This window comes from Amblyomma mixtum, chromosome 1 (genome assembly GCF_055824585.1).
Source record: "Amblyomma mixtum isolate Tamu chromosome 1, ASM5582458v1, whole genome shotgun sequence".
Lineage (NCBI taxonomy): Eukaryota > Metazoa > Arthropoda > Arachnida > Ixodida > Ixodidae > Amblyomma > Amblyomma mixtum.
Genome location: NC_143012.1, coordinates 157120224 through 157141110, shown reverse-complemented (window position 1 = coordinate 157141110; position 20887 = coordinate 157120224). Strand labels below are relative to the sequence as shown.

Below are 20887 nucleotides of genomic sequence, written 5' to 3'. Positions count from 1 at the left end.
ACGCGTGTATATTTTCAACTGCGCGTCATACGTCCGTTATATTATGCTTATATCCATAGCCGCCTTAGTTACTGATCATGTTGCTTGGGAAATATATATTTAGCGAACATCGAAAGAGCGCCATCAGAATGAAACCATCAGGCTCATGTCATTCAGTTTATTCCAAACACACTATCTACCGCTAAATCAGAGCTTGCGCATACTTCCAATTCAACAATTACTCGCTCTCAATTCATCCATAATTATGCAGCAGATAAATAATATACACACTGATACAGGTGGCGTTACTGATTGACTCGCTAATATTAATTTTTCTAGGTTTCAACAGCGTAATACTCTCGTTTTCTCTAAAGTGAGTACTGACTAGGAAAAATTTACTCCAATGTGTGCTGGCATATCCTATTCGAATATTTTACCAAGTGAAATTAAAGCGTCGATCACCGTTCACTCAGTATATCATCGCATTAAATAATATTTAAACAATTTTCTGTGTAGTTAATATGCTTCAACACTAATAACCCCTTTTTAAAGTTTTTTATGTCTGCATTATAAACACTAATTTACAGAGTATATATTTTTGTGACATTTTTAGTCACACATAATATTGGTACCGTTGCTTTGTTGTTGGTTGCATTTTATACTAATTACTTCCTATACTGCTTCCCATCGTTAGGGATTTCAGCAGACTTGCTTTAACTCTAGGAGGTCTCCCGGACAGTCTTTTAATATTGGACCTCCTTCTCTACTGACTTTATTGTGTTTGGCCTTCTGTGTACGTCACTAAATGAACTTGAACTTGAATATAAGGTGAAGCTCGGAGTTACCGCAGAATTGCAAAAGAACGAACTTAAACTTAACACCCGGTGAGCACACGGCAATTTTGAACAGTTTTTAATCAGTCTCTGAACGCTCCAATGGAGAGAGTCCGATGTTGGGATACACATAAATATGGAGAATACTATTCATATTACTATATTATTTAACTATACTCCAAAAGAAAAAGTTTAATCACTCTCAAATCGGATTTGAATGTTCTTTGAGCTGCTAAAATTCTTTGCAAGTGTCTTCATTGGCAACCCAACTAAACTCCTAATCTTTCTTCCTCTTTCGAGTAATACCTTTTACAAATGGAAAACTATATTCAATATGGAGCGTTCACTAATATAGACGAGGTTTTGCCTTCATAGCCCCAATTTCGAGGAGACCGCATGAATTCTTTGCTTCTGTACTATTCTGTTGCTAACAGAGCGGGATAGGTGAGAATCGCCTTCAACGTTTACTTTTTTTGTCCTTTAACTGCATGCGGTGACTAACATTACTGTCATCGCTATATTGAATGCAAAATTTCCCTTTACTTTAAGCTGAAACACATCTATGGCAAGACACTCCTTATGTTTCGCCAAGAATTCTTATAATTACATTGCTGTTATCATAATGCTTAAATTCCGCAATTTAAGAGTCAGGAGTTTTTGTGGAAGCATGGAAGTCATTGCTTTTTGTCTAATTCTTCATGGTCCATTTTACTTCAAAAACTGTCAATTAATAAAGGTATTGACTGCTTCATGCCATCCTCTGCTAGCGTAGACAAGGATTCTTATTTCGGTTGCGCATACTAACCGCGAACAGTGAACGAAAAGATATAAACAGGGAAATTTGTGCACTTCACGACAGCTGTCTGGCAGCTATCAAGACATTTCTCACGCACATGAAGTTTGCCGTATCCACTTCGTAGCATCTGATGCCATTTTTTGCCGAATTCTAGGTGGTAGATGTGGTCTCCGGCCAGAAACTTGGACCTCATCAAACAGGAGAGATCTTCTACCGCATCCCATCCATGGTGAAGAGTTACTACAAGAGGCCCGAAGAAACCGCTGAGCTCTTCGACATGGAAGGCTGGAGCAAGTCAGGTGCAAAATGGCGGAGGCGTTTCATACGACTTTTTTCCACATGAATACATTGATGTTTGCAAAAAATCTTTGCGCCGAAGTATCAAGGCTGCTATAATCGGATTACACCCCGTCAAGTTCTATCCTACACATCTTGCGAAATTTAAAGAAAATTCTTCTTCACTACTTCAAAACGGCAGCTGCGGGGCCGAGATTGTGCAAATGGAACTTGCACAATCTGCGTAAATGGTAGGGTTTTCAATTCACATTCTTCATATTTCATTCACTGGGTCTTCGCTTCAAAGTTCTCAGTGAAAGCGCTGTCCCATTGACCCAAAAGGCAGCAGGAGGGCGCTATGGCGCGTCAAACGACAAACTCAGTGAGGGATGCAGAGCGCGCTGTCCATCAGGAGAAGCAGAAATTTAAAGCGCTAAAAGTGGTGGAGGAATGCCAGCAAGATAGCCAGCTAATAAAAGTGGCTGATGACACAGGCTTCTCAAGCAGTGAATAAAGCTACGGAGCCAATGGTTGCTGTCTTCGAAAATCAGAAGCGGCCGAAGGCAAGAACATGTTGAGCAGCTAAATGTTCTGGAGTATCCTGATGTGCACCCCTCATAAGCTGTCAGCCGTGCTTAATGCGCTGGGTCCTTTCGTTCAGTTTATTTCCCGCTTAAACCCGCTCTCGACGACGAGGTAAAAGCGGAAGCCATTTTTGCAAAGGCAGGTCAATCAGTCTCTGGCGGCTCTCCGCTGTTTCACTTTGTTTTTTTTTTATGTCAACTGAGCCTACGCGTTAAGCACATATATTTCCCAGACAAAAGGCAGAGTTACGTAATAAGCGGTGTGAGTTTTGCGCGTCATGTTTTTTTTGGTGATATTTGTATGGAACTTCGGAAGAATTTTGTAACAGATACTTTAAAATTTTTTATAAACAAAAGGAGAGTTTGCAGACCAAAACTGGCCCTTTACATAGGTGGAGTCCTTAGTCCGGGACCCGGCTGGTCAAGGCCGCTACTCGCGCCCGTTGGACTAGAGCCCTTTGAGACTCCAGCCCCGGGCAGTTGAGCAGGGCTGCCTCCCATGCCTCTCGGGAAGGGGAACGATTTGGGGGAAGGGAAGGATTCTTTTGACAGGCCCAAACCATGTGGAAGGTATCGGATACTTCCCCACAGTGAGGGCAGCGCCCATCAATTTTGGGGTCGAAATGTTTCACTCTTGCAGGACACAACAGAGTGTTGGTCTGCAAGCGCCTCAGAGTTCGCTCATCAGCTTTACGTAGGCCCTTAGCCGGGACCGGGAAAAGCCCATGGCGTTCGCAATAGTAGTCCAGAATTTCTCTGAACCGCAGAAGCGGTTGCACAATCTCCGAGCCGGAAGAGCTTGGATGAGGTGCCCGGTAGGTAAGCGCTCGGGCAGCCGCGTCCGCAGCCTCATTTCCTCTAACGCCCTGATGGCCCGGAGTCCGAACTATGCGTTTGGGCGAAGGGTCCGATTCCCTCACTGCACGCTTTAATATACTGTAGGCTAAAGGTGAAATCTCGCCAGCCAGGTAGTGTTGACAGGCTCTACGCGAATCTGTCACGATTACCTTCGAATTCAAGTCCGAGGCGGCAAGCGCAATGGCTACTTCCTCAGCCTGTGCTGAATTTCGAGCTCGAAAGGAGAGCCCGTTAACGCATTGAGCCTGGTGAACTACTGCGGCCGTGTAGAATCCATTGGGCGACGGCCCTGCCACGTCAACGTAGTATACACCCTGTTTGGATCCGTGTTGGTGCTCGAGTGCCCGAGCGCGCGCCTCTCGTCTGCCTTCGTGTGTATGTGTGTCCATGTTGCGCGGGAGTGGAGGGACTCAGAGCTTGTGACGCCATAGCTCCGGAATCCGACACGTCTCCTCTGGAGTGCACTCGTGTTGGATGTGCAAGCGGTCTAGCCGGCGGCGCCCGGATGCCGTCTGCGAGAGTCGCGTATATTGGTTCACGAGGTGGGCCTCCCGTAACTCCTGGTAGGAGTTGATCACCCCCAGCGCTGACAACTTAGCATTGGAGGTGGCCACTGGGAGGCCCAGTGCTCGCTTTGTAGCCTTCCTAACGATGGTGTCGATTCTTATTTCTTGTTGTTGCGTAGTGCGAAGGTAGGGAACGGAGTAGAGGATCCTGCTGGTCACGAAGGCATGGGCGAGCCGAAGCGCGTCCCTGCCTCGCAACCCGCCGCGCTTGTTAGAAACGCGATGGATCATACGTCCGACCTGTTCGCCTACGCGCTTGAGTTTGGCAATAGTGGATTCCGGGCTGAGCCTGTTATGGATGAACAGACCTAGTATGCGGAGCTCCCCGACCTCTTTGATAGGACCTCCCGTCAGAGATTTGCAAACTCGTGGTGTCTTTGGGATTGGATCTGATGTGCAGAAGTTCCGATTTTGCGGGAGCACATTGGAGACCACAGCCGATAGCGTAGCTATCGGTTATGGTGGCGGCCCGCTGAAGGCGGTCCTCCATTTCCCCAAGGCTCCCTTCTGTAGTCCAAATTGTTATGTCATCCGCGTAGAGTGCGTGATGAATGCCTTCCACCCGGGCCAATTGGTGCGGAAGCTGCAACATGGCAATGTTGAAAAGAAGGGGCGACAAGACCGCCCCTTGGGGTGTACCCCGTGTACCCATCGTGTATGGTCCGTATTCGTCGTCGTCAATCTTGAGGAAGGCCTGACGCTTCGAGAGAAAGTCTCTTACATATGTGAATGCCTTGCGCCCACAATCGGTGGTACTCAAGTTAGCCAAGATGCTGCCATGACGAACGTTGTCAAAGGCCCCCTTAAGATCGAGGGCAAGGATGGCTTTGTCGTTGTGGCGCATGGCAGTGGGTCGTATTATGTAGCGGTGTAACTGGAGGAGGACGTCCTGCGCAGAGATATGCGGTCGGAACCCGAACATAGTATCTCAAAGAGGCCCTTGGTCTCTATGTGTGGAGAGAGGCGATCCCTAACCATCGTCTCCATAAGCTTGCCCACACAAGAGGTTAGTGAGATGGGCCTCAGGTTGTCGGTATTCACTGGCTTGCCTGGCTTAGGGATGAAAGTGACCAAGGAGGTCTTCCATTCGGGAGGGAGTGGACGCCCGTCCCAAATCTGATTAATGTACACTAGCAGGTGGAGGTAGGCCGAATCTGGGAGGTTGGCCAACAGATTGACTGTTATGCGATCCCGACCTGGAGCCGTACCTCGACGCATTTTAGCTAAAGCCGCCTTAAGGTCGTGTAATTCAAAAGGGGCATCAATGTCGGGATTCGGCTTTCCCGCGTACTCTTACTCGGGCCCAACTGGGTCCTCTATGCGGCAGAGATATCTGTCGCAAAGGGTGTCCGCGAGTTGAGCCGTCGTACCTTGGTACCCGTGCAAAGCCCACCGGAGCTGTCTTTGCGTCTCCCCTCCGCGCCGTCAGGCCCCTGCCTTCAGCCTTTTCTCAGCTGTTAGGTTTGCTCCCACTTGCATCGTTTTGTTCTGCGAACAAAAATAAAAACGCTGGCAATGCACCCTACCTCCTTATTAATAATCGAGGAATAAAGTTACTTTAAGACAACGCTACGTGCTTTCACTTCATCTTACTTGACGGCGCCGCCGTGTGTAGCCCACTTGAGTATTGCTATGGCATGCGAAACTAAGTGTCGAGTTCGCGTCGTTTAGAGTGCATGGGAATCAGTGAAAGGCTTACTGCGTACGCCAAGTAACACTGTCTAATGACGCTCTCTGACGCCAATCATCCTAAAAGAACCTTGCCGAGTCAGTTTACGCCCCCCCCCTCCCCTTATTTGAGAAAATATAACTCTTCAAACAGCAACGTATTTACCGGGCTCATGATGCTCCCTCCTTCATATCCCTCCAATTGCATTTGCAGGTGATGCAGGCTACTATGACGAGGACGGGCGGTTCTACATCGTCGACCGACTGAAGCAGATGATAAAGTGCATGGACAACCAGGTAGCCTCTGCCCAACTGGAGGAACTGCTGCTTCGGGAGCACGGGACCGAGATCGCCGAGGTGTCCGTGGTGGGAATACCGGATAGCGAGTTGGGCGAGGCCCCTGCGGCGGCCGTCGTCCTGACGGAAAAAGGCAGCATGTGCGACCGCCAGAGGCTCGCCGAGAGCATCAAGGACACTGTGAAACGTGAGTGCTTCGTGCTGCAGTGTGCTTTCACCAACGCGCATACGAAGGTATGGCCTAGTGAGGCGCTAAGAATCCCTTGGGAGGCGCGTTTGGGTTTGATGTTATGTGCTGCTCAGTATAGTGCTTACAAGTAAGCTGCCTTCGCACATCCCAATGATACGAACTCAAAACTTGCTCTTTTAAAAAGTGAGTAAGCTAAGCTCCCAATTACAAATCCTTGTTAACCACGTATGATCCCACTAAAATAAGCTTAGGTTGCTATGATGCAACTGGAGTGAGTGAGAAAACGTTTAATGCATAGAGGAAATTGTAGTTACCTGAGTGGACCCTTATTAGAGGAGCGCATTGGCTTTTTTGGCCGCTCTTGCTCGGTTAACAGCGAAAACTGGCCATCCGAATGTCAACTGGACAGCGTCGCCCCCCAGTCCCCAGTTGTTGGGTTATTGATTCTTCCAATACATGGATTCGTTTGGCATTCCCTTGTCATGTTGTATAAGTTCGCCAGATCATCGGAGAAGGCGAGATGCGAATCATACGAATTGTGAAAAATATAGCTGAATTGTACTGGGTTTATGTAAGTCTTGTTAAGCATTTCCTTATAGACCCCTTAGTGTCTGTTTACATTTTTGTGTGATTCGGCGTATACTTTCCTTGCTAACCTCAAATGTTGGAGTAACTCCCTATAGCTTCATAACGGCTCCTAATAATTCTGTTCCTGCGGGTGCTGGGGGCCCGTGTGATGTAGAGCGGGTAGCCGCGTGAGCGTCTTCGTTTCCAACAGAGTGTCCGGGAGCCCAAACAATCATTGGCTTAAAGTTTCTGTCTTCAGTTTTGAGCATTGTGCTTCCGTGTTTACCTTCCTTCCTATGCTATAGTTTTAACAAGCAGTCTGGGTGTCTGTATTTATGCACGAAACCTTCCGGGAAAGTATAACCAGAGCAATCGCTGTCTCCTCCGCCTGGGCGATTACCTGACATCGAAATGTTGTGAATGAAAAGATCATGCGCCGACGCAAACTATGATGAAACTCTTGAGGCTGCCTGCTGACGCTTGTGCCCAGCTTCTTCATCGATAACCTTTTGTAATGGTCTTCGTCGCCGGCGCTTCCAGTGTTTCAATAAAACACCATTCAATACTATCATTTAACTCCATCAGAGTGATGGGATGGGGTTGAGAAATTTTTAATAATCCTAATTTGTTCTCGTCTGCCCGAGAAAGCAAACGTTTAAAATCAAGATTAAAGAGAGGCAGACAGCCCAGACCGCGACAAAAAAAAAACAAGAAAAATTACTATTGCTCTTCGCATTACATGAAAAAACAGCAAATATTCTAGATTCTATGCACTGCGCATACTTGTTGGAAGCATAAAACAATGCAAAATGCAATGCAATGCAACAATGCATAAAACAATGCAAAACAATGGAAAATATATTAAGGGTTGTTGGTATATTCTTCTAAAATTCGTTTTAGTGATCTTCAAACGCTGATGTGTCAAGTCATTTAAAATACTTACTGTAATACATTGTCACGCAATGGTGACTGCAGTCTGGAGAGCAGCAAGACGGCGAAAATGGCTTCTGAACAAAACTCTTTATTTTCGCTGACTTGCGCCCGCAAAGAACTTAACGAGTCGGCGGCGGCGTAGCAACAAGCGTGCTCGGCGGTCGTCGAATCGAATGCTCGCCGCTCTTGGCCGTGCTGAATTTAAAGCTGGTAGAGGTAGAGCCCAAATTTCATGCCTTCAAATTTTGTATAACTTCTGTTGCTCCTCTTTGTATTCTTTAGTCATTGCTACACTTAAATAAGTTCAGCTTTAAGTACAACGCTCAAAAAAATATTTGTGGTCGGTAATGTGAGCAGTCATGTACATTATTTGACGAATGTTCTATTATCAATTTCTAAACTATTTGTTGTATTTATTATTGAGCATTCAGTTCATCGGCACGTTTTCTTCTCGCTTTCAGTGTGTCTTTGCTGCTAAGCTGAACGGACAGCCAAGTTACGCCCACATACCCTGCTACAGCCTTTTCTAAAAGGTGTTGAGGATCTGTGTCACGAAGCAACCTTTGTGCGTTAGCATGTTTGTGAAACTAGACGTGCATTGACGCATCGCACCTACACACCCTGATCGCATTTCACGTGTCCTGGTCAGTTTTGCACCTTACAATATGTTAAGCAGATGCTCAAAGTGCTGCTAGTCATTGCGTGTTTCGCCAGCAATTGGACGCCCCGCCAGAATGTATGACATCTGGTGCGGTCTCAATGACCTTCTCTGGCGCAGGGCTTGTTCTTTTGATTAACAAAGGTGGCATCGATCGGCCGCTCATTGTTGTGAACAATAATTGTTTTGAGCTACTCTCGGGGAAAAGCCGTGAATAGTGAGTACAGCTAGAGGAGGAGGAGGATATAGAAGAGGAAAGGCAGGGAGGTTAACCGAAAGAATAATCGGTTTGCTACCCTACACGGGGGGAAGGGGGTGAGGGGATAAAAAAAAGAAAGAGAAAGGAGAGTAACAGGAAATTGAAGTCATTATAAAACGTCACTGTTCGTTAAAGTCACAGCCTATCATGCAGGCCAGAAGTTCTCAAGAAGCGGAGCAGTGCCTTGCAGGCCTTCTCCGCCGACGACCGCCGCGCCCAGTGGCAGAGAATCTTCATTTCCGTGAAAGGGCGTGTATCTAGGCGCTCCAGCGCACGGCTGAGAGACTGCCTTTCGGTGATGTAGGCAGGGCAGTCACAAAGAATGTGGGTTATGGTCTCGTCATGCCCGCAGATGGAACATGCAGGACTATCAGCCATACCGATTAAGAATGAGTAGTGGTTGGTAAAAGCTACACCAAGCCAGAGGCGACACAGCAAAGTTTCTTCTCGTCTTGGTAGGCCTGATGGTAGCCGGAGCTTCAGATCTGGGTCCAAGGATTGTAAACGGGAATTGCAAAATTGGCCGGAATTCCACGCGGCGAGCGTGATGTCCCGCGCAAGTGCGCGAAGCCTGCTCGCTGCATCCGATCTCGAAATGGGGATCGACACAAAATCGCCGTCGTTGTGAGCAGTTCGCGCGAACTCATCCGCGCGGTGATTACCTGCTATGCCGCTGTGCCCGGGTAGCCATTGGTAGATAATGTCATGTCCTTTGTTGATGGCAGAGTGATGTAGCTGTCGAATTTCTGCGACCAGTTGTTCATGGGCTCCACGGCGAAGAGCAGCTTGTAAGTCTTGGAGGGCAGCTTTCGAATCAGTGAAAATAGACCACCGCTGAGGGCGTTGCTGACTGATGTCTTCAATGGCGACACGAAGAGCGGTGAGTTCTGCACCCGTCGAAGAAGTGCGGTGACCTGTCCTAACTCTAATTTCTGTAGAATTTCTGTAGCAGCTAGAGCTTTCTGTAGCTACTAGGCGGCAATGTTAGCGTGCTCTCCTTTCGCTTCTGCAACAGTTGATGCATGTCTGCATTCTTTATTATCTCGGGTGAATTAAAAGCCAATGATCCAAACAGTATGGGCCACTAATTTCTAACGACCGAGTTTAGGTTCAAGCAAAATAAATAAAATGAATTTTCTTTGGTTAGCCCGTACATGTGAAAAAAAAAAGGGCACGCAAAAAGATTTTTGAAATTGGCGCTGAGTAAAAACAAAAAAAAACACATCCACATGCTTAAAAAGGAAACCTGTCTGCTTAGGGACTCACTCTCTTTGCGACACCCAACTAACTCTTGACTTATTATCGCAGCTTTCACGTTACGAGTGGAGTGAAAGCACGGCAAACTTTCGCGCGGGTGCGAATTTTCACTCTTCAGGAAGTCTACTGTGTTTTTCACCTCATCAGCAGCACTGTGCCGTGAAGTTGTCGAAGCCAGGTAATCTGACAAAATGTCCGTGTTACCTATACCCTTTACTCTGGCCGCCGCGGTGGCTCAGTGGCTATGGTGCTCGGCTGCTGGCCCGAAAGACGCGGGTTCGATCCCGGCCGCGGCGGCTGAATTTCTTTGGAGGAGAAATTCGAGGCCCGTGTACTGTGCGATGTCAGTGCACTTTAAAGAACTCTAGGTGGTCGAAATTTCCGGAGCCCTCCACTACGGCGTCTCTCATAGCCTCAGTCGCTTTGGGACGTTAAACCCCATAAACCAAACCAAACCTTTACTCTGGGAATGCTGTTTGCGATATTGAACGGGTTCGTGCACAGGAGGTCACGTGGCATTTGGCATGCTGCCCCATCCACACATGTTGCAATCCATTCGTTCTGTCTGGTGAACACGAAAAGATGCGAAGCTGATCAAAAAGAGAGAAGAACAAAGGACACATCTCAGTGCTTCAGCTGTTCCTTTCTTTTAATGCCGATCAATGTATTTAGAGAAGGACAGGAACGTTATGTTATTCCGTCCTAAGCCTTAACGTTATCAGAGAAATAACTAGGGATGAAGTGTTACGCGGAATAAAGTATACCCCCGAGTAATCCACGCGGAGTGAAGACTTCTGGCGAAAAAAAGCTGCAGATGCTGGTAACAACAACCAGCGATCAGTAGAATGAATGCGAAAAGTGAAAGGAAATGTTGATTTCCAGGGTTTTTTCCAAATTAAGCAAAAAAGAAAAATAGAATTACCATCAGAACAGCATATAATGGACGTAGCTGCCAACCATTTGTCTCTTGAAATTGAAAATTGGAATGAAGATGAAGAGGCGGAAATGCAGTCTGGGCAGCCTACAGCCAGATTCAGCGGAAACTTAGGAACATGGGAAGCTGAAACAAAAAAGGAATGACTGGTCATCAGTTAATTTAGCAATTATCGATGGCGTTGATCTTGTAGCCTTTTAATGGTTCGGTGATCCGGCGACACGTTGCGGAACAGACAGGACACTTCTTCGGGACTATGTGGTTTATTCACGAGCGCTCATCAGCGACTTCACTCCGAGCCCTCTCTCGGACCTCGCCCGGTCTCTCCTCCGGTGCCGGCCGGTCTCTCCGGACTCCCTCGAGCTCCGATCTCCAAGTCCCCCCCGGTCCGATCTGCCCCGTCTGGCCCCGTCTGATCTCCAATCCCCCTCTTCGCGCCAAAACCTCGCCCTTAAATACACTCTCCCAGCATTCTGGGGACCATTTTTGTAACCAATACGAAATGCGCTTGTCAGAGCCAATCAGGAGAATTTTGTTCAAACTGAAGGAGCCAATAGCGCGCCAGTGCTCACGGGGTTGTTGTTTACGCGAGCACCGCGCGAATTCCACGAAGACGTTACGCATTTCCCCTTGGTTACAGCACCGATACATACAAACACACAAAAACGCCACCGGCGGCACAGGGAAAGCGCACACTCAGCTCGAACCGCGCGCACTGTACCGGCCGCGCTCTCCCCCTTCGTCGCTCGTCTTTGGGGCATCCCGTCCGTCACGCGCTCTGCAGTCAAAAGCAATAAATTTGCACGCGACCCCCTCTCGAAGCCCCAGGGGTCCGCGCATCGGTCGCGCCTTGCGGCCCGAACGCGCCCTTGCAAGGCCGGGCCTCCTCCCTGTCGGTTAACCGTCGTTGCCGCCATCTGCCGCGTTTGTCTCAAAACAAACCCATTTCGGCGATGCCGGGACGGCGGCTGCTCAAGGAGCCCCGACAAACAATTAACACACACAAAACCAAGGGGGCCAGGCTATCGGCTTCGGGGTGCGTGCACGATGGGTCCCTGAGCCGCAACCCGGCAACTCAACTCCTCCTTACCGAGAATGTTGTGTGTACACTTGCTGTACGCACAACACAAAGCACGTTACAATAAAAAAAATGCGAAGGGACATAGGAAACAAAACATGCAGGAAAGCACACCGATAATACCAGCTACCACATCAACAAGAGAAACTCGCGTCTTAACGAGAGTCCCGACACATCTTGCACACTCACATACGTAGCAAAGGCGATATAAGAGAACAATACTTAAACCATGCAGTGCTAATGACAAATACATTCCAACCTGTAACCAAGACACATCAATCTCAGGGCACTCCAACATTCTGTAACACGCACACGACGCCAGTTCCGAGCAGTTCATACCACAATGTCTGTAATCACTGAAGCACAAAAGGCAAAATCGACACAAAACTTCCGCACAAACAACATTCGGTCATGTCCATGCGATGGTCTCTCAACACTGAGTCCTTCCACCTCTGGATCCTCCACTTCCACCTGCTGCATCCGCACTTACTCGAGCCTTTTGTTTCAATCTCGACATGCTACCGACGTCAGCTGAGTCGCATATGAAGTGCATGGCTCCCTGTTGCGACATGGCGAAGCAGCTAAGGGTGGAGTGGCCCTGGCCAGCGCGGCCGACGATTTCAGCGGTGTCCTCCCGGGTCGAACACACGCACCTGCCGTCTAGGACGGAACATCGGTGCGACACAGGCAGTTTGCGCAGAGGCGATACTCCGTTTGCGCCGTGGTCTATCTGACTCACGATCCTCACCGGCGGTCAGTGCACGCAGGCCACGCGCCATCACGATGGGCAGAGCCACGTTTTCTTTGGCCCTCTTCATGTTTTGCGTGCTCAACTGCAGTACCTTGTTTGCGCCAGACGCCTTCCCCTTGAGCTGCATAGGCAAATGCACGCCAGGATCATGCCGTGATTTGGGGTGCGCCGCAATCTTTCGCCGCGTTTCCGTGCTCTGTTCACAGTACAAGCCACAGACACTGTCCCCATCAGCTGATCTCCGTTCGTACGGCAATCTCTCCGCGATTAGCATTGCCCGTATCTGTGTCCCCTGCCTCAGAGTCAGCCCTAGTCAGCTGCGACAGCTGCTCCTCTAGCGACGCCGCCACCACTGAGGTCGCTGTTTGAACTGCATCATTGGCGCAGCACTCGTGACACACTGTCTCCACATCGACGCGCAATGAATGTTCATAATTGACACTCGCGCCTGGCGATTCGCCCGCATCCGCATGCTCATGCGGTTCGACGCAAATGTCTTCCTTTTCCTCACGCGCGTCGGTAACCTGGACAGTTTCGACAACAGCCTGTATGTTACCCGGCACGCTCTCAGGGCTCAGCTCAGTACAGGCAAGCAGGGACTGCTGTTCTCTTTCAACCTCGATTGCCGACACAGCAACATCCGGCAACTCAGCGCCTGCGATCTCTGCATTGTTTACTGGGACCTGTGCTTCGCCTGAGGCGCTCTGAGCCCATACCAACTTGAAGCCATAGCAATTACCTAACACCTCTGTTACACCGCTCCGACCCTGGCTGTCATCTCCTCTACCTGGAGGGGGTATTGGGCTCTGAACTCGCTCCGGCAGTACCGCCGGCTTCTGCGCAATTCACTCTTTCTGGAGAGATTCTTGAGTTTCCCTGTACTTTTCTTCCGCCATCGCCAGCTGGTGCTCGAGAGACTCCAGACTCACATCGTCCAGTTCACTTTTGAAATAACCATCCCGCCTGGACCCATAAGCGCGCCTCTCGTAATACCCACTCGAACACCTCAGCGCGGCCATTACCTGGCGCTCCATTGGCACGCTATCGGTTTCAACCGGCCTCATGCCGTCGCAACTAGCCCGTTCATCTGAAGCATTGCTCTGCTCCTGCCTGGTATCTCCTCTGCCTGAAGGGGGTGATCGCCTCTCAGTTCGCTCCGGCAGTACCACCACCTTCTCCGCACTTCGCTCTTTGTGGAGAGATTCTGTCATCTGCCTGTACTTTTCTTTAGCTCTTGCGAGTTCGAGCTCGAGAGACTCCAAACTCACACCGTCCAGTTGATTTTCGAGATAACTGCCTCGCCTGGGCCCCAATGTGCGCCCTGCGTAATGCCCACTCGAACACCTCAGCGCGGCCATCACCTGCCGTTCCATTGGCACGCTATCAGTTTCAACCGGCTTCATGCCGTCGCAACTTGCCCGTTCATCTGACGCACTGTCCTGCTCCTGCCTGGCATCTCCTCTGTCTGAAGGGGGTGATCGGCTATCAGTTCGCTCCGGCTGTACCACAACCTTCTCCGCACTTCTATCTTCCTGGAGAGATTCTGTCATCTGCCTGTACTTTTCTTTAGCCACTGCGAGTTGGAGCTCGAGAGACTCCAAACTCACATCGTCCAGCTCATTTTTGAGATAACTGCCTCGCCTGGGCCCCAACGTGCGACTGGCATAATGCCCACTCGAATGCCCCAGCGCGGCCATCACACCTGCTGCTCACTAACCCTGCGGCTCGAGCGCAACGGAGGCAAGCAAAATGGGAAGGGGGACTCACTCTACCGTCGTGTCGGCGTCCATGGCTTCTGTGGCTTCCTCCGAGTCTTCTCACTCAGATCCCGCCTCGTCCTTTCCAACGGCTGCAGCACTCTCTTGCTCGTAGGCCTCTCGTTGCCTCCTCGGCGCTCCACAGACTTGCAGCGCTCTCCATCCAAGGACACTCCTCAGCTTCCGTCCCCTCTTCGCCTCCAACAGCTCCAGAGGTCTCGCACCAGGATGTCGCCTCTCTTCGCTCCCAACAGCCTCCAGGGTCTCTCAACAGCAGCCCGCTTACTTTCCCCGCAACGGGCGGCCAGGTGTCGCGATGATCAGCCGCAGCGATGGGGACTCTCACCAAGGCGTTGCTCTCCGCTGGTGTCCAATTGTGCCCGTTCCCGTGTCCGCTCCGCAGAAAGCCGCCGGAATCATCCTGTCGACTGCGCCAGTTAATTTAGCAATGATCGATGGCGTTGATCTTGTAGCCTTCTAATGGTTCGGTGATCCGGCGACACGTTGCGGAACAGACAGGACACTTCTTCGGGACTATGTGGTTTATTCACGAGCGCTCATCAGCGACTTCTCTCCGAGCCCTCTCTCGGACCTCGCCCGGTCTCTCCTCCGGTGCCGGCCGGTCTCTCCGGACTCCCTCGAGCTCCGATCTCCAAGTCCCCCCCGGTCCGATCTGCCCCGTCTGGCCCCGTCTGATCTCCAATCCCCCTTTTCGCGCCAAAAACTCGCCCTTAAATACACTCTCCCAGCATTCTGGGGACCAGTTTTGTAACCAATAGGAAATGCGCTTGTCAGAGCCAAGCAGGAGAATTTTGTTCAAACTGAAGGAGCCAATAGCGCGCCAGTGCTCACGGGGTTGTTGTTTACGCGAGCACCGCGCGAATTCCACGAAGACGTTACGCATTTCCCCTTGGTTACAGCACCGATACACACAAACACACAAAAACGCCACCGGCGGCACAGGGAAAGCGAGCACTCAGCTCGAACCGCGCGCACTGTACCGGCCGCGCTCTCCCCCTTCGTCGCTCGTCTTTGGGGCATCCCGTCCGTCACGCGCTCTGCAGTCAAAAGCAATAAATTTGCCCGTGACCCCTCTCGAAGCCCCAGGGGTCCGCGCATCGGCCGCGCCTTGCGGTCCGAACGCGCCCTTGCAAGGCCGGGCCTCCTCTTTGTCGGTTAACCGTCGTTGCCGCCATCTGCCGCGTTTGTCTCAAAACAAACCCATTTCGGCGACGCCGGGACGGCGGCTCCTCAAGGAGCCCCGACAAACAATTAACACACACAAAACCAAGGGGGCCAGGCTATCGGCTTCGGGGTGCGTGCACGATGGGTCCCTGAGCCGCAACCCGGCAACTCAACTTCATCCTTAAGAAAAACCTAAGTGCTCGCGGATGAATACTCATGATGTCTTTACAGAGGTGTTGGTTGTGGCTAACGTCCGAGTGACTAGTATGGTCTCTATTGCGAATTTCTGGCTACAGAATATGCGAGACAGCCCGACTTTTTTATTCATTTCTTTCTACGCAGGTAACCTGGCAGTCCACAAGCATCTCTACGGTGGCGTCTTCTTTGTGGACTCTTTGCCAAAGACGGAGACCGGGAAAATTATCAGAGCAGCGCTCTCCCGCTCTCTCATTCGAGCTTAGTGAAGCGTCAAGAAGTAAAAAAATGCTGCACATAAGGCCGGCGACCCGTGCAAAGTTCCCGTATACGCCTTTTTTTGAAAAGAAAGGGCCAGATGCTCCACAGTAGAAACTGGCTACTACAGTGTAATTGTACTGGAGTTGCGTACATCAGCGAAGGCTTGCGTTGCAGCTGCATGTTTTGAAGAGGCGTTCCATCTCACGTCTACAGTTGTTACCATTTTCTTCCTTTATAAAAGAAAGACGAAAAGGAGGAATGTGCTCCAAAAGCTGACGATATGCTTGCTGCCTTTGCTCTGATACTGGTCTTCATTCTAAGAAAACTTGATGAGAGACGAAAGCATTCGATCCATAGAAGACGAAAAATTGCTCCATCATGAATGTTTGTGAATGACTGGATGCTGCAACATCTGATAAATTTCAGCATAGTAGCAATCCTTAGTGCGACACAGGCCGTTGTTTTTGTTGTTAGCGTTTGAAAAGATGGCACACGGAAAAAAAAAGTTCATGCTAGGCAGACCTTTGACCTCCTCTTCCAAACTTGAGCGGAGAAGACAAATCGTAGTCCATCTGTGCTCCAATCACCGGGTTCAAGGTAGGGGGGTAAAGCGCGGTGAAGAGGTTGTCTTACACTCGAGCAGCACCATCTTGTTACTCCCATAGTTGCCTGCACTTATTTGTGGATCGGGCTATTGAAAATTAAGCGATCATTTTCAATACAGCGACACAGAACACATTAAAAATAAACCTCTAATACTAAAAAACGTCGAAGAACGCTCCTGATCATTACACTTAATCCTTTCCATGTTGCAAACTTTGAAATATACAGACGTGTACCAGAAAACTTAGGAAAGTTTCGTTTTCTTTTCGTGTGCTCTAGCAGCTGCAGGTTACCGATGGGTGCTAGTTCTTTGCTACTTACAGCGTAGACTGTAGGACAAAATTAGGATACGGCAGTTTAATACGCCCAATGCGCACTGCATTACACACCTCTCCCCGCCGTGCGTACTTAGGAATCACTCACTCCCGCCGCTCGGTCCACGGTCTTTCGCACGAGGCTTCTCTGCTGGTTTTATGTTTCGATGTCTGATTCAGTGCCGGGAAAGCACTGCAGACGCCAGACGTCTCCCGTGCGCACATTGGTCGAACGTATTTCTTGTGCGCACGTCGGTCGATCGCGTACAAGAGACTGGACACTAGACCCGTCGGCAGAGTTCGCGGCGAATTGCCGCCGCTGAAGCGGACACCCGAAACCGCCAGAGCAGTCGGCCGAACGAGTAAGCCCGCCTTCTCTGAAAAGCAAAAGAACACTGATCAAAAAGAAAAGAACACAGAAAACAAAACCGTCCACTCATACGCGCTCGCCTGTAAGTTCCCAGTAGGTGGCGTAGGCACGCATCGCGCTGTGACTCCGCGCGACGCTATCTACCGCTTTGCCTCGCTCTTGCATAGACTTTCAGAACAATACCGCCATCGTGCATCATATGCAAAACAAGGTGTCAGAAGCGCTTGGGCATTTCGCTTCATGTGTGAGTAATGTCCTTCTCTGAAAGATTCATAATGGCACTATCGTGCGTTTTTTTCGTTAAGATTTTTTTGTACGCATGCAGCACGCATGACAAGCATTAATTCGTGGAGCCTTACGTTTAGTGGTATATATTGCAGGCCTCGCTTTGAAACAGTACTTGACTGCCTCAGAACAATAAACAGTTTCGCAAAAGTGGCTAAGCACTATTACGACACCACTGCCTAGTTACATATAGGGCAGAGGATCATATCAAGACATTTTGAGCAGTCATGCTCTTACAGAAGCCACACTAGGTACTTTTTGAAACCAGATGCAGTGCCCACCATATTCCAAAAAGTACATAGTGAGCAGGTAGGTGAAAATTGTTGCTGCTCTCTGTTTATGTCTAGCAGAAGCTGCATTCAGTGTGAAATTTTTTATGCTTGTTACGACTGGGTTTTGATAATTATGCTGAGCCTAGCTACAGCCTTTACAGCCCAATCCTAAGTTAAAAGAAGTAAACTTATCTTTTCAACAAAACGCTAAATATTTAAGTTACAATTAAAAATTTACCACCTGCTATGTCAGTACGAAAGTAAAGGCAGGAATACAGCATAAAAAGAATCCGGTTCATGATAAATAAAATCCATCATGTATCAGCAATTCAGAGTGGTGCACTAGATGTGACGGTTTATAGAGGAGAGACTGTGTGTTCGGTATGTCTACATTATCGCACAGGATTCTGACAGAGGTCGTGGTGTCTCGCCAAATCTGTGGGCGTAGGGTGATAAGTTACAATACAGTGAGTGCCTCAGCTCGTGGAATACTTTTCCTTCAGGATGCAAGCACATCTCACAGTGATATTTCATTACTGCAGTGTTCGCCACTTATGTCACCACAAAAACGCACGCAGGTAAGGTTAGGTGAGCTGAAAGGCCAATGCTTCAGGCAAAAAAAAAATTTCTCTCAGGGTATCTCTCTGTAGGAGCACGCGAGCTCAGAAACAGGCAGTTCACAAAAAATGTCCTCACCCCCCTCACGAGCTCAGTCAACCTTGAGGTCAACGCTTGCAGGTAAAACAAAATGAATCAAAATGCTGGTGTCTCCGGTGATGTAAGTGTTCTTACTTCAGGCTATTAGTGTGACAAAGTATCTCAGCCAACCGGTCACCTCAAGAACCCCAGGTGGTCGAAATTTCCGGAGCCCTCCACTGCGGCGTCTCTCATAGCCTTAGTCGCTTTGGGACGTTAAACCCTATTAACCAAACCAAATCAGCCTTAATGCAAATCCCCCTGCAAGCACTTGTACACTCCCACAACAAAGTCCCCACGCAAGCAAAGTAGGCGAGATGCTTCAGATAAATAGCTAGAACCTCAGGTCAAAACTGAGTTTGCTTTAGGACAAGTCTACATCACAAACCCCCAGCTCATAGCAGCATCACCAGGGAAATCTCTACGCAAGTGCTTGCAGGTAACACGCAAAAGGTAGACGATGCACTGCCTCCTCTGACAAGCCAAAGTTGCACTTGGGTTAAGAAAGAGGTTTCTTGATTAATTTCAATCCCTGCGGTTATTGTACATGCCACGAATTTATTACAAAATACAGAGCACTAGTTGTTCCAGCTAGCCGTACTGTATATTCCCTTAAATGCTCCTCCAATACACCATCAAAAATTGGCATTCAACAACTGTTGATACAGTGGCACTAGAGGGGTAGCTTCACCAGTACATTGAAGGAATGAACATGGTCAATGTTCTTGTTTATGAAGTAGAATCCCAGTGTCAAATTCGGGCCTGCATTCCTTTAGATTGCAAATATCTCGTATTCTGTCTTATTTCAGATAAATTACAATGATACGCCAAACGCAAGGTAAATCTGTCTCTTGATTGTAGTAGAGGAAATAAGATTCTTTGTTGCAGTTTCTAAAGCACATCTGATACGTGTAATGTAAAAACAGTGCTACGGTCACTGATGTGTTCGGAAAGTACTCACTCATTTATTAGTGTCAGAACAATCTATATGCAAAGCCGTTTCACATTTCAGCTTTTACACAGACACTCATGTGCCTTTCTGAAGGTCTGATTTCTTGGTTTTGTGGGGTTTAACATCCAAGTGTGGCACAGGCTACGAGGGACACTATTTCTGGAGGGATCTGCACAAGACGCACAGTTGTGCTATAAATAACAGACATTATGAAGAGTGACATGAAACATTTATTCCAAAATTGTTCATGCGAAATCATTGTATTAAGATACTAAGTTGAACACGCTTTTCTTTTTTTAAGCGCCAACAATACCGCATCAAGGCAGCCCTATTAGGTGTTGAACAATTGAGAGCACAAGTCTTGACACTGTTTCTTTTTTTTTCATGAGCATTCTTCCAGCATGTGAACAGATGTGCAGAATATTGAATGCTACATTCTGCATGACTGAGGCATTATTTACATGCTACGATATTTTTATTTGTCACATGTGTACAACAGTAATATCAGTAAATCTACAGAAAAAAATAAAAAAACGCATTCACTAACATAACTCCTGAAGTTAATAACTGTCAACAATGAAGCCAGTTGTAACTTTGCAGTGCAGGTTGTATAGTAAGTAATCTCACATGTTTGTGGTTGTAAAGATACAGTGGTTGTAAATTTTTTTATACGAACATGGCATGAATGTTTAATATTTCGAAAGCTGTACACGAGAAAACTGCATTCCACATTTCTGTTTACCTTGCACAATGCTCTGCTGGTGCTCTCTGAGCGCGACGTTTCCCACACGTCTCTTGCATAAAGTACTTTCATGTATGTACGCTTTGTTGGTGCTTCGGTGGTTCGTTGCACACAGATTAAACCATTCAGAGCGGAGTCCGTTACAGACTTTGCATTGTATTCAAACGGAATTGGCATCTTGACAGGCAGTGCTAGAAAATGAAAACAGTGCAGAAGGCAGGCGCTGCACTATAAGCGTGTGTCGTCTCCCTTGTGCCTCACATCCATTATGGAACAACAACGAAGTCTGACTGCGCGAGAAAACAGGAGGTGACGATGGTTCACACTCTACTAAAGGGACTCCAGGTAACGCCAAAATGCAGGGGGCATGCATGTTTTCTAACGCCCCGTACATCAAAACAAATCTTGCTGAACCTCACTACCAATCCTCGTTGATCTCGGCTCACACAAACACAAGTCACACGTAATGAGCAGCACAGGATTCACCACCACCTGTAACTGTCTTTGTGCGCTCACATTCCTCGCACAGCTTTTTAGCACGGACTACGCAGCGCGCGGCCATGCTGGGCGTAGTTGCCAGGTTAGTACGCTGTATTGTACGTCAAACCGTCAGACTTGATCTAGATCGTCTGTATCATGCGGGGAACCATGAGCGAAGTAACAAGATGGCTGCCATCCACGGTTACAAAAAAAGTAGAGAGGGTTTACATAATAGCTCTATAGTTCAAGGTGCTGCGACAACGAACACACGGCACTGATTTCGGCCGGCTA

General features: G+C 48.6%; 1 protein-coding gene across 6 annotated transcripts in view; it reads left to right on the top strand.

The window, feature by feature from the left end:
- The window catches only part of LOC149369481 (luciferin 4-monooxygenase-like), a 112028-nt gene extending 91434 nt beyond the window's left edge, over positions 1 to 20594 (top strand). For 2 of the 6 annotated variants that reach the window (XM_089558856.1, XM_089558857.1), the window contains exons 6-8: positions 1763 to 1907; positions 5775 to 6044; positions 15769 to 20592. In XM_089558856.1, the coding sequence (XP_089414982.1) occupies positions 1763 to 1907; positions 5775 to 6044; positions 15769 to 15887 (534 nt within the window). In that variant the 3' untranslated portion in view covers positions 15888 to 20592. Of the gene's footprint in view, positions 1 to 1762; positions 1908 to 5774; positions 6045 to 15768 lie in introns of all 6 variants that reach the window. The other 4 variants (XM_089558855.1, XM_089558854.1, XM_089558853.1 and 1 more) reach the window with 4 other exon arrangements.
- Positions 20595 to 20887: the final 293 nt, after the last annotated feature.